Source organism: Porites lutea, chromosome 9, assembly GCF_958299795.1.
Source record: "Porites lutea chromosome 9, jaPorLute2.1, whole genome shotgun sequence".
Classification (NCBI taxonomy): Eukaryota; Metazoa; Cnidaria; class Anthozoa; order Scleractinia; family Poritidae; genus Porites; species Porites lutea.
The window spans coordinates 19103368-19114852 of record NC_133209.1 but is presented as its reverse complement, the minus strand read 5'-3'; the positions used below and the strand labels follow the sequence as shown (position 1 = coordinate 19114852).

Sequence of the window (11485 nt, the reverse complement as noted above, 5' to 3'; positions counted from 1 at the left end):
TGGAGATAACTAAACGTGCTGTCATATTCGTGTGTGCAAGCGATCTAGCTAGAAGGCAGGTGTGATAACAAAGCAATGGTTAATAACAAGTTTCTCTGCAAACTTACGGAACACAGACACAAATCTCGAACACCCTAACGCAGCCACGAAGGCAAGATTGAACTTCCGATATTCAAGATTACTTCAGTCATTTTAATGGTCACAATTTAACTTTTGATTGTGGACTTTCGTTGAACGCGGAATGTATCTGATATTGTACATTGCACTCACTATCTGTCTATCTGTCTTCTGATTGGCTAAGAGCCTACACAGTTAATTTTGGAAATCGGTTCAACCTACGGATAAGTTAGAGGTTAGTTATCTGCTAGCAGATTAGTGAATAATCTGCAGGTTGCGCGCATAATGCATCTCAAACTGTGTTCCGTGCGATGGTCTGTTTGTCGTTATTTTCTTATAAACAATGTATAATAAAACAATTATAATAAAACAATCCTTAGATTCGGTTTTTGTAATACCGGAATAATCTACGTCTCGGTAAGTAGAACCTCATCCAATAATTGTTTAATATTTCACCAATTTTTGCTTAAGTACAGCGAGCCGGCAAAATGAGTTGAAAAGCAATGTTGCGCGTTTAAACACTCTAGTTCAACCTTGTTTAAAACCTGATTTGTTGCCGGCAAGGCGGGTTTGAGGTAGGTGGAAAAACGCGCAGCATGGCTATTTAACTCGTTTTGCACAAATGTTGCAAGACAATTTGCACGTGTTACGTTACCTGTTTTATCCTAACTTTATGATTCAGTGCGATTCTAATTAATTTGTTTACTGATAGTTAAAGCGCTGTTAAGTTTCTTTTCACCCCAACTTTGTGTCAGGCTAAATTAAGGTTCCTTATTCGGTTGTGAATTATTCTATACAACAACAAAAAGGTCAGTCACGAGAAACAAGTGCGACGTCATTAGTGCACCCACTTCTTTCAATGCGGAAAAAAAAGTCTTTTCATCAGCGATTCACTTATAAGTTCTATTCACGACATGTTGATCAATATTAATTTCTTGTACCCTGTTTGACAGAGGAAGAAGGCATTTAAGGGGGAATTAAGATTTCAATCAGTTATTGTTTTTATACTTAAATGCGGACAATTAGGTGTAATTGTTTTTTGAAGGAGCAGAGTGTGAAAGCAAAACATTAAGGTAAGACAGAAACCGAAGTTGTTTATTTTTATTAGCTAGGAAAGGAAATGTACCTCATAATTTGTTCTAGAACCATAGCATGTATTACTAGAAAGGCAGGGCGGCATTACGTAGCAGCGATGACTTGCAAAGTATTCTTGCGCAGAACGCTCCTGATTAGATTAAGTAACAAACCCATAGATACTACAGGGCGTCAACAATGACCGATAGTAATATATATTTTTTTAATTGTTGACTGCTCAGGAACAATTTTTTTATTTTAAAAAAAAATGTACCAGACGTGCAAGTCACCGTTGGCTTTTGAAGGGAGCTGACTTTAGAAGAGAGGAACAAAATTATACACACTCGTGCCAAAGGGTTTTCCGGTTGCTGATAGATGTACTAAACACTGACTTACGAATTAAAATTATAAAACGCTCATCGGACCATTGGCAATTTCAGTTGTATTCGAAATCACGAAAAGATGTTTTTCTACAATCGTGGAATTTTGAGCAGTTAACTGTACATCTGATATCCTTTGATTTTACGTAATGCAAAAAATAATGGTAACTTTCGACGTACAGGTGCGCTGAGGACAAAAAGCTTGTTTCGGTCATGAAAACTCAATACAACTAATTTGCATGCAAATTAGTTATTGAGCAGCAATATAAGCAAACAATATTGGTTGGTTACGTCGCTCGAAGAAGAAAACATTTATTCAACTGTATAAACGCAAGACACCAAGAAGGACGAGTTTGTAATTACTACTTTTAATCGAAACATGTCAGGTATTTGTTATCATCGTTACCCTGTTTTCTGTTTGGCAAAGAATGGTCAATGACCAACTTTCATGCTCGACAAGAGCAGCGTGGTACTCATAGAAACCGAGTCAGATACGTTGGTACAAAAACGGTTATCTTTACCCCCGAGGGAAGGGGTTACTGCTTATATAATGGCCTTCAAGGGGAGGCTTCGTCTGAAAGGGATACCTTTTTCAGGCTTCAGTTGTATGAAAACCTAGGGATTTTGCTGGTTGAAGAATATAAAAGAAAGATACAAATATCCGGAAATTTTTAAAGATATTTAGCAGATTTTGAGATATTTAGAAAACCTCATGATATTAAGGACAAAATTGTGATATTTAGAATTTTGTTACGAAAAAATCACTGAAATAGAATCAAACTGAATCATGTTTTTCTAGGAAGCTACATCAATACTAATTAGGGTATGGGCATTTCAGTGACAGAAATTCAAACAAATCTCTGCATATGGGCCTGTCGCAATCAGATTCGGCAATATTCTCCAGTTAAAACATATGCAATGTGGCTGATGTTCAACAAAATGGCTGACATTTGTGTTGCCATTTTAGATGACCGGCTATTTTTTTTGTTTTTACTGTAATATTTTTGAAATGAAGCGAGATATTTTTGAGATATTTAGAACATTTTCGAGATATTTAGAAAAAAATTTCGAGATATTTGGGAAAAAGATTGGGAATTTCCGGAAACATATTTAGGCGATTTTTCGTGATATTTGTATCTAGGCCTAATAAAAGGGTAGGGAAATCTGTCATTTTGGTCTGTAAATGGAAGAAATGCAGTGTTCTAAACTGGGTGTGTGAAAGGGGTACGATATATCAATTGAAGGTATACGGAAGGGGTACCTTTTCAGTCAAAAATGCTATTTTAAAGGGTAAGGGGTTGGACCTCGGGGCAGAGCCTCTAAAAACTCTCCCCGGACCTGTCCCAGCCATGTATCGTTTCCAAACAAATAACTAAAATAGTAAATGAGAATTTCCTTTAATTTTGATCAACTTACTTCAGTTGCTAAACAAAAGTAGCGCAGTATAATTATTTTTCTTCAAAAAAAAAAACATTAATATTATCTTTGTTGTTATTAGACGAAATGGCTTTTGTCATTTAATTTTGCTTTTTCTGGTATAGTATAAAACGAACGCTGAATTTAAACTACAAAGTCTTTTAGCGTTGAGGTTTAAATAGTTTAAATGACATTTATTTAGGCGTTAACTGTTCTGCAAGATCATATCTGTAATGAGCGTTGAAGCTGTGATACCCCTGGGTACTTTTTTAAAGTGATTAATTAATGCTTGAGGATATCGCTTCGGTTTCATTCAAAAGGGTCGCTGAAGTGTAATCATTGAGACCTGTAAATATGGCGTAACTATTGCAGTTTGGCGACTCTAGCTTAGCTTAAAAAGAAAAAAAAATAGCACCGTAATGGAGAAGCATGGCAGTTCATTCAGCACCAGACTTATGTGCACCAAGAGTTACGCGATCCCTTGAATAGTTACGACTTTTCTTCTCCCTTGTCATTTTTTTTTGTTATACACTGTAACTGCTAGCTTTTTCAACCCTAAACAACATTAAGGGTAGTCAATCTGAAAAATTCATTCATGTACAGTTCCCCGGCCCATTAATTGGCTAACGGATGAATAAAACAGTTTTAAAGGAAAAATCAAATGACTGATCACGCTTAGTCACTCATAAAGAAGTAATCACGTTTCACGTGAAGAGAAGTATCCCTACTCACGTATAAGGTATAAAGAACTGGTTCTAATCACGTATCACGTATAAAAACGTAATCACTTTTCACAAAAAAGGGAGTAGCATTAATCACGTTTTCACTAAAACAAGTAGCGATAATCACGTTTTACGAACGTTAAAGCTTGTAGCAAGACGTTTTTCAGTCTTAATTAAAGCAGTGTTTTGGCAGGCGCAAAGCTAGAAGGATAACACTGAATTAAGAGCTCAAGAAAATTAAGGCATGAGTCTTCTATTTAATTCCACAAAAACAGAGGGGGTGGTCTAACTTTTTAGGCTTTCAATACAGCCAGAGAACCTATTGACAGACTACCTGGGTGTAACGTCAAAAACTTGGAATCATGGTTGGAGTCATTAATTGTCACGTGACCTATAAAGGCTATTTTTAGCTCAAAATTCTATTTGGCAAAATGGCACCCCTTTTCATTGCTTTCTGGAAGTTGCAGTTATCGTCATAGTGATGAGGCTAATAGGTATATCATTTCTGTGCCTGGGCCTTTTTAAGTTAATCTTTCAGAAAGGGAAGAAATTTGAAAACCGTTTAATGAGGGAACTGGGCACTAGAACAAAATTCCGTTTATTTACACTTTCAATAAGTTATTCAACAAAGCCCGAGCACAGATGTTTAGTCGTTCATCCAGTGACAAGTTTGGTATTAACTTCTTTGATTGTTTAAGTTTTTTTCGAGAAAAATGGCCGTTTCAAGGTCACGTGACCTAATTTGCATACTTTTACACGGAATTGTATAACTTTTCAGACTGATTATTCATTATTCTGCTCAAGTTTTGTTGCTAAAGGAGTCAGTAATCGTCAAGATATAGACCACCCCTCAACTTTTGAAGGAAATTGAAAAAAGACCCATGCCTCATAATTAATTTTGTTGAGAGGGTGTGAGAATCCATTAGACCGGGAGAAATATCGCCAGAGCTACAAAGCAGCAGACAATTGGTACAAGGGACCAAGGTGCACTAAGGCAAGGTTCTTGAAATAAAGAATAGCATTTAATAATGACATTATTAAATTACTAGTAATGCTTTAAATGATAAAAATTTCATTGTCTCATTCGTTGCATCTCCAATGACATAGTCCATTGCATATCCGCACAAACTGCTCACGGATCTCCTAATAGAAGGTTGGTTTGTTTTACCATGGTCGCTAATAGCAATACACCATCAAAAACTCAAAAACTGTGGACGGGTTTTCCTCTCGCACTAGGTCACAAAAAAATCTAGGGGCAAAGGGCTTCATTTACTGTGATATAGATTTAAATATGAAAAATGAGCCACTTTAATTTGTATTCAGTTTTAAAACAGGCCAGTAATCACTGTTTTGCCAATAAGACAACTTTTCATGAAACTGCTTGGGGGGTTAATTATAACAGCCTACAGCTTTCTGGTACATTTCTAACTAAATACGAAGTTACGATTATTGCGAATAATACAGCTAAATTTCCATTGGTAGACGTTCTTGTGCTAAAGTTCCCAATTTAGTTTTGTATTGCTGGGGTTATGAGTTATATTAAAGCACATTATTTATTTAGAAATGCAAAAACTATTGTATTTAAGTATAGAGCGGTTTTCACTTGACTGTCGAAAGGAATTGGTTTTGGTTTTGGTTTTGGTTTTACTACGCCCTTTGGTTGGCTAGTGTATTTACTTTGGTTTTGGTTTTACGACAGTCAAGTGAAAATTGCTCTAATCAGAGGGAGTTTTATTGGTTTAGTTGTTCTATCAGCTGTCCCCTATTAGTAGAGGGCCTGTCCCTCGGCTAGTTTTCTTTCTTGACACATAAATAAAGTTTCTATCTATCTATCAGAGGAAAATCTCCATTGTAAGAAGTGTTACTTAGTTTGCTTATCCTTAGGTTTAAATACGGCGATCTACCGGTTTAGATAAGAGCTTTAGTATTCTTAATTTCGATAGAGAAGTTCCGACTGAATGCTTTTTTTCTTTTGCCTCCCGGTTTTTTTTATTTCTTCTGTATTCGTGATATTATATTTTTGAGGCTTTACCCATTATATGAGAATGAAAGATTAGGTCGTTGGATGAATTTGCCTCAATGATTGGTTTCTGCATAAAATATGTTAAATAGTATTCTGGTTTTTGAATTGACACTGTTTTTGAAGTGTGAGCGTTTCTTAGCAAAATCCTTTTAAATTTATAGACGATATCAATTTTGCTAGTTTTGAAATAAACATAAGGGAATTCAAATTCAATTAGCCTTCTGAAAGCTAAATACGTAATTGGATTCTGTTATTGAATTAGATTTTTCTTGAAGTCTGAGCGTTTCTTAGCAATATTTTTTGGCAATGAAATAGTCATCTTTTCATATAAATATAGATGAAAAAACAACTACTTAAACAAGCTATAGGCTTCTTGCTGTAGCTCATCTGGTACGTGAAAAGGTTGGTAACTAATTTTTAAGATCTGTTGAGGCAAATTCGGGGCCGTATCTGCGAGCTAATTTTCCTTTATTTTCTTGTTCGATATTTACCATAACCGCTTTTGAAAAAGTCTAATTATTTAACATTTTATTTTTTAACTTTTTATTTTTGTTTATTTTTTGTACGTGGACGATGATAGTTTCAGTTCCCAGTAAATTCTACAAATAATATATGGCCTTCTTTGTTGCAATTTGTAAATAACCGAATCATTGTATTTTTGAATGTTTTGTTTGTTCTCCTTCCTCGGAAACATTCTTGACTTCTGGTTTTCAAGTGACGTTAATCAAAGTTTTCAACTAAAATCCTCAAACTTATAAAGTTTCATGTAAGAGAAATTGATAACTTCATATCTTTTTAGAAGATTTCCGCTGGATGGGGCAGCCGTTTAACGTATTTTGTGATAGAATACTTTTGAATGTTCAATACACTAAAAATGGCGGCCGAGAAGTTGAATAACCCTTGTATTAGAACAAGTCGTTTACTATCTTGAATGACTACTTCTTGCTTTCACAGCAAAACCCCAACTGAGACATGTTGGTGCCCCTTGGATGGACACCAATATGCAATCTGGCCGATAAAAACTTTATCCGAACATCTATTTCCCGCTTATAAAAGGCCACACAGAATTGAATTTCGGCCAGGCTGTTTTCAATTTTATCTTCTTTTTATTCGTAAGATTCGCCACTTTATGCGCTCGATGGTTTTACGTGGCACCTCTATTCATGGAATACCCTCTGGACCAAGGAAAGTGTTCCCTGGATGGAGGTTGGGCTGGGGTTTGTTAATATTGATCTACAAATAAAAGATAATCTGCTGCAGTCAATATATCAAGCAGCTAGATAATGCATACAAAATCATGATTAATTTATCTCTGCAAAATTCTGAGTTGAAATCTCACAAGTGCATGCAGTACATCGATTCAAGTGAGATAGTTCATGTTGTGAAAGTTGTCGTCATTGTGCCGACTTGTGAACACTTCAACTTATCAACGCCTTCTGTGATCAGTCGCTTTTTGAGTGCTAAGGTATCACCTGAATGGAGGTTAAACATGGGCTTCAAGACGTAGAAAGAATGTACCTTTTCCCCTTCAATAGATGTAACAGATACAAAGATATTGAGAAAATGCTTTCGACCTTAAAATTTTGTGTCCCCTGAATGGAGCTGTCCCTTTAATAGAGGTGTCCAAAAGGAGAAGTTGCACGGTAATTCTTATTTCTAAAGGCGTGGCACTTTAAAACCAGAAACTAAAGAAAAGGTTTGCTGCTGCGTGCTCGCTTTTGACGGACCAAAATCAAGATTTTAGTATAACAATCAGGGCGGATGGTCCTGTCAAAAGAGCCACTTCATAACCGATACTTTGCTGGTAGAAATAATTAATATGGTGCTTTGTAATATTCGACGAGTAAAAGTTTAAATAATTGTAAAATTTCTAAATGGAGCAGACTGATACTTATTGGAGAAAAATGTGACAAAAAGATCTAAAAAATCGACAGTATGGTAAAGGCATGCGAGCCAAAATACGTATCTAATCTTTATTTTGCGTTCGACGATAGGAGAGCGCAGTTCATAATGTTGGGTGTCTTGTGCTACTAAGCGATGATCTTTCACGCTATCTTGGATTTTGAAACCATAGTCACACGACACTGAAAATGGCAGGCTAAATCGGTGTAACGTAGTTGAAAAAGGGGCTTTAGCTTTAGTGTTTAGTCGTGTTAGAATAAGTGTTAATTTCAATGGTTTTATGAGCTCTTAAGTGTTTACTACTGGTTTTCATACCAAATGTACATGTACGCATGAAGTTTTATGAAATATTGGTTTTGTGGTTTGTTACCGAACGCACGTAGTTTATATTTGTCTTGATTTTTTTGGCTGTTTTCTCGCGAGTAACCCTGCTCGGGACCATTTGAGTCCGTTAGTTGCTCCCTCACTTAATTTCCGTTCTCTTTTATTTCTTGTTATGTTAACTCAAGGTCAACTTTCCAGAATTTGGAAAGCAAAATTTGATTGCCTAAGCTTGGGAAAGGAATGGTGTCTTCGGTTGAGCAGGCGTTTGTGGGGAGGGATGAAAGACGAGCTCTCCTAAAAACGCCTGTGTGGGCGGCTATCTGACCGTGCACTATCCTTTGTTTTTTGTCCACAAATTGTGACTGAATACATTAATGCGATGTTTGTATTGGTCAGTAAGTTCTAAATGATAGGAAATGCTATTGAACGTTGTGCAATTTCAGGTCCCAGAAACTGAGCTGACAAAAACATATAACAAAGAAGGCTTTCTAGCTTCATAGCCATTCCACTTTATTAACTATGGTCTGACCTCGGACGCACTCAAGAAACTGCGATTACTATTAGTAAATCTAAATACTTTCACTTGCCGTTTCGTTGCAGATTAATCAGACATGGAAAAACGTTCGCTGGGACTGGTACTTGCTTTGGTGACAATCTTTATTTCTTTGCCTTTGCTCTTGGCTAAGCCTAACAACAAAAATAAAGGCGACTGTCCAAAACCGAGAGGGAAAGATTGTACCACAGAAGAGGACAGAGAAATCATGAGGTGTTGCCTTGAGAAGTATAAGAAAGGCTTTGATGATCTAAGAGGTCAAGGTTCCCCCTTGCCAGGACAGGATCCGCCTACCTGCCAAACTGATCTGGTAAGTTCTCCTTTGTTCAGCAGCGGATCTGATTCTTTCCCACCATGGAGTGTTGTGCCACACGTACCATGCACTTAGGTAAATAATCAGAAGTAAACACAAATATCAACTTCACGTTTTGTACGCTAGTAAATATACTCAAAACCATATCTTTATAATATTATACAATTCAAACAACTTGAGCCAGCTTTTGATGTTAACACACTGAGAAGCTTATGCATTTTGATAAATATGCTGTTGCTTTTTATTGATTCACCCGGCTAAAATTCGGTTTCTGAGGCCCCGTACACCGGACGTATCCGGATATTTTTGAATCAGCAATTTTTGTTCGCTCAAAAAACGGGGGGGCAACGGTGTGTCATAAACCACTCTGATTTCAAGAAACTTTGCACTATTTATCTTTTGTTAGGATTTGGCAGAATGCCTTTCCAAAAGCAAATGCTACGCAGGGGTTAACAACGCCCTTCGCCTGCTCATTCTCAATCAACTCGTCTTCACCAAAAGAGTAAGAATCTGCCAACAAAAAAATTTCAGTCGCCTCTTGGAAGAAGCCGAGAAAGGTAAGATTCAAATTCTTTCGCCCAGTTCTTTTTGATTTCTCTATCTGTGTTTGTATTGAATTAGAACGGAAGAAATGCACAGGTTAAAACGCTTAAATGAGAAGCACGACCTGTATAATAGCCATCATAAAGTGTCCTCACAGCTAAAGCTCACCAAATGATACACATACATACATTCGTACGCTGTTTACAGGCAGTCATAAATGACAACTGAAGGAGGATCGTGAGGTTATCCCTGTAGTAAGATCTCTCCTTACAGATACACTATGTAACTTACCATCCCGGGAAAGGTTGGCCACACCACCCGGGTCTACATCCCCTACTCTTTTTGAACATTGGTGTGGGTTCTTCAACGTCCCACATGAACAGATCAATGAAAGTGCTGTAAGACGGGACCTACCGTTTTTCGTCCTTATCGGAGAAGACTAGAAAGTCTAACCGTTTGCAGATGTCATTACAAAGCCAGCACTTTCTTCTCAGTAATTAAAAGACCCTGAGTGTTGGTCCGGCCAGTGTTTGAGACCGCGACCTCCCGCTTGGCATACCGGCGCACTCCCAACAGAGCTAACCAGGCGGACGGTTAAATGATACATATAATCATTTTAACAACGAAACACAACTCGTTTAAATATTAGGCAAATATAAAAGACAATACCCGCATTCAGTCCTGGTCATAAATATCTTGTATACCGCCATGCTCACAACCAGCATAGCAGATTTTGCGAACAAAACGTTCCAGTGTGGTCGTTGCAAGCTCTTCTTTCCTTTACCTCGCCGCACAGCTTCTTCGGCACCTATTTCAGTTATTGCCAAACCCCTGTTATCCACCTAGATCTGCATTCTTCATCGGATATTCTAGCCTCCCATGCATATGTTCTTCGGGGTGTGGGTGGGGGACCTCAGTCATTTATTGTTTATAGTTAAAGAGGCTGGACTCAAAGGACACATATATCCATAAGTATACGATTTATAACGGGACCCATGAACTTCCACATTGCGATAAGAATGGCCACCACTTGCACTCGTTTTTCTCGACGTAGGAATTGACCAATAGCACGTATCACAAGGGAGTTATTTAGTTCTTACTGCAGCGATTTTATGTCAGCGAGCCCCCACAAAAAGGCTGATCGAGTAATAACGAGGAATAGAAAAGGATATATAGCAGATTGATCGAATTTCAAGGAAGTAAAATAACGGGTGCAGGGGAACTAATTTTCCCTTCCCATTCCTGTTAACTACGTGCGTCCCCTTCCGCGCTCGTTATGGTCACGTTATTCTCAGTGATATTTTCCCGATGTTCCTTACCAACGAGCTGGTACAAACTGGGTAAGAAATGATATGCCTTTTATTGTCATGTCATCACTTAATAACAAACTAATATGATTCCGAGCATTATGAGTCCCACATTCATACGAAAAGAAAAAACAACAACAAACAACAACAACAACAACAACAACAACACTGGCAGCTGTCTTTCAAGTTTTCCTACACAATGCAATCCCTTTTATTCAAATAAGTAATGGCTAACTGCTTTCATCACTTTTTTCTCTGTCAGAACATTTAACGGGACTGAGCAATATCAAGGAAATGGGTACGTACACTATAAAAAGAGAAAAAAGTTACAACAACAGCTGTTATGGTCAGGTATCGTTTCCTCCGAAGTCTCTAGAATTTGTATATTTTCACTGCTAATTTTATGCACGTCGTCGTTGTCAGTTGAGTATTGCGTCTCGCCGGTGCAGCATCCAAGCTTTCTGTCTTTGCCGTTTGTCTTTCTTCGCATTGCTACACAATCGGTAAGATTTGTACCTCCTACGGGCGATTCCGCAACTATTTGAAGGATTGTTTTTGATTAGCTGGGAAGACAATAGGGATTGTCACATAACAATGCCCCTATCCCTGAAAACAATACGAAGTGCAGATTAAAGGGGACCAGTGAAAAAAGAGGTTTAGAACGGTGCAGGTCTACTGCTTGCTAGTGCCTCTTTCTTTCATAAGTTCGTTTTACTTATTTTTATTTTTCTATTAATTTCTGTTTAGCAAACCTCTATTTGTCACCAGGAGAAGCGTTTGCGAAGCGGCAATCTTTGATCCTTGTACAGCG

At 37.5% G+C, this 11485-nt stretch overlaps 1 protein-coding gene across 4 annotated transcripts in view; it reads left to right on the top strand.

Annotated features, from left to right (window-relative positions):
* The first annotated feature begins 1124 nt into the window (after positions 1–1124).
* LOC140948246 (uncharacterized) overlaps positions 1125–11485 on the top strand; it is an 11497-nt gene continuing 1136 nt past the window's right edge. The window contains exons 1-5 of one of the 4 annotated variants that reach the window (XM_073397470.1): positions 1125–1190; positions 8559–8821; positions 9231–9381; positions 10937–10972; positions 11422–11485. The exon at positions 11422–11485 is cut by the window's right edge and continues 168 nt beyond it. In XM_073397470.1, coding sequence (XP_073253571.1) covers positions 8570–8821; positions 9231–9381; positions 10937–10972; positions 11422–11485 — 503 coding nt within the window. In that variant the 5' untranslated portion in view covers positions 1125–1190; positions 8559–8569. Of the gene's footprint in view, positions 1191–4632; positions 4704–6051; positions 6135–8558; positions 8822–9230; positions 9382–10936; positions 10973–11421 lie in introns of those variants that run through there. The other 3 variants (XM_073397467.1, XM_073397469.1, XM_073397468.1) reach the window with 3 other exon arrangements.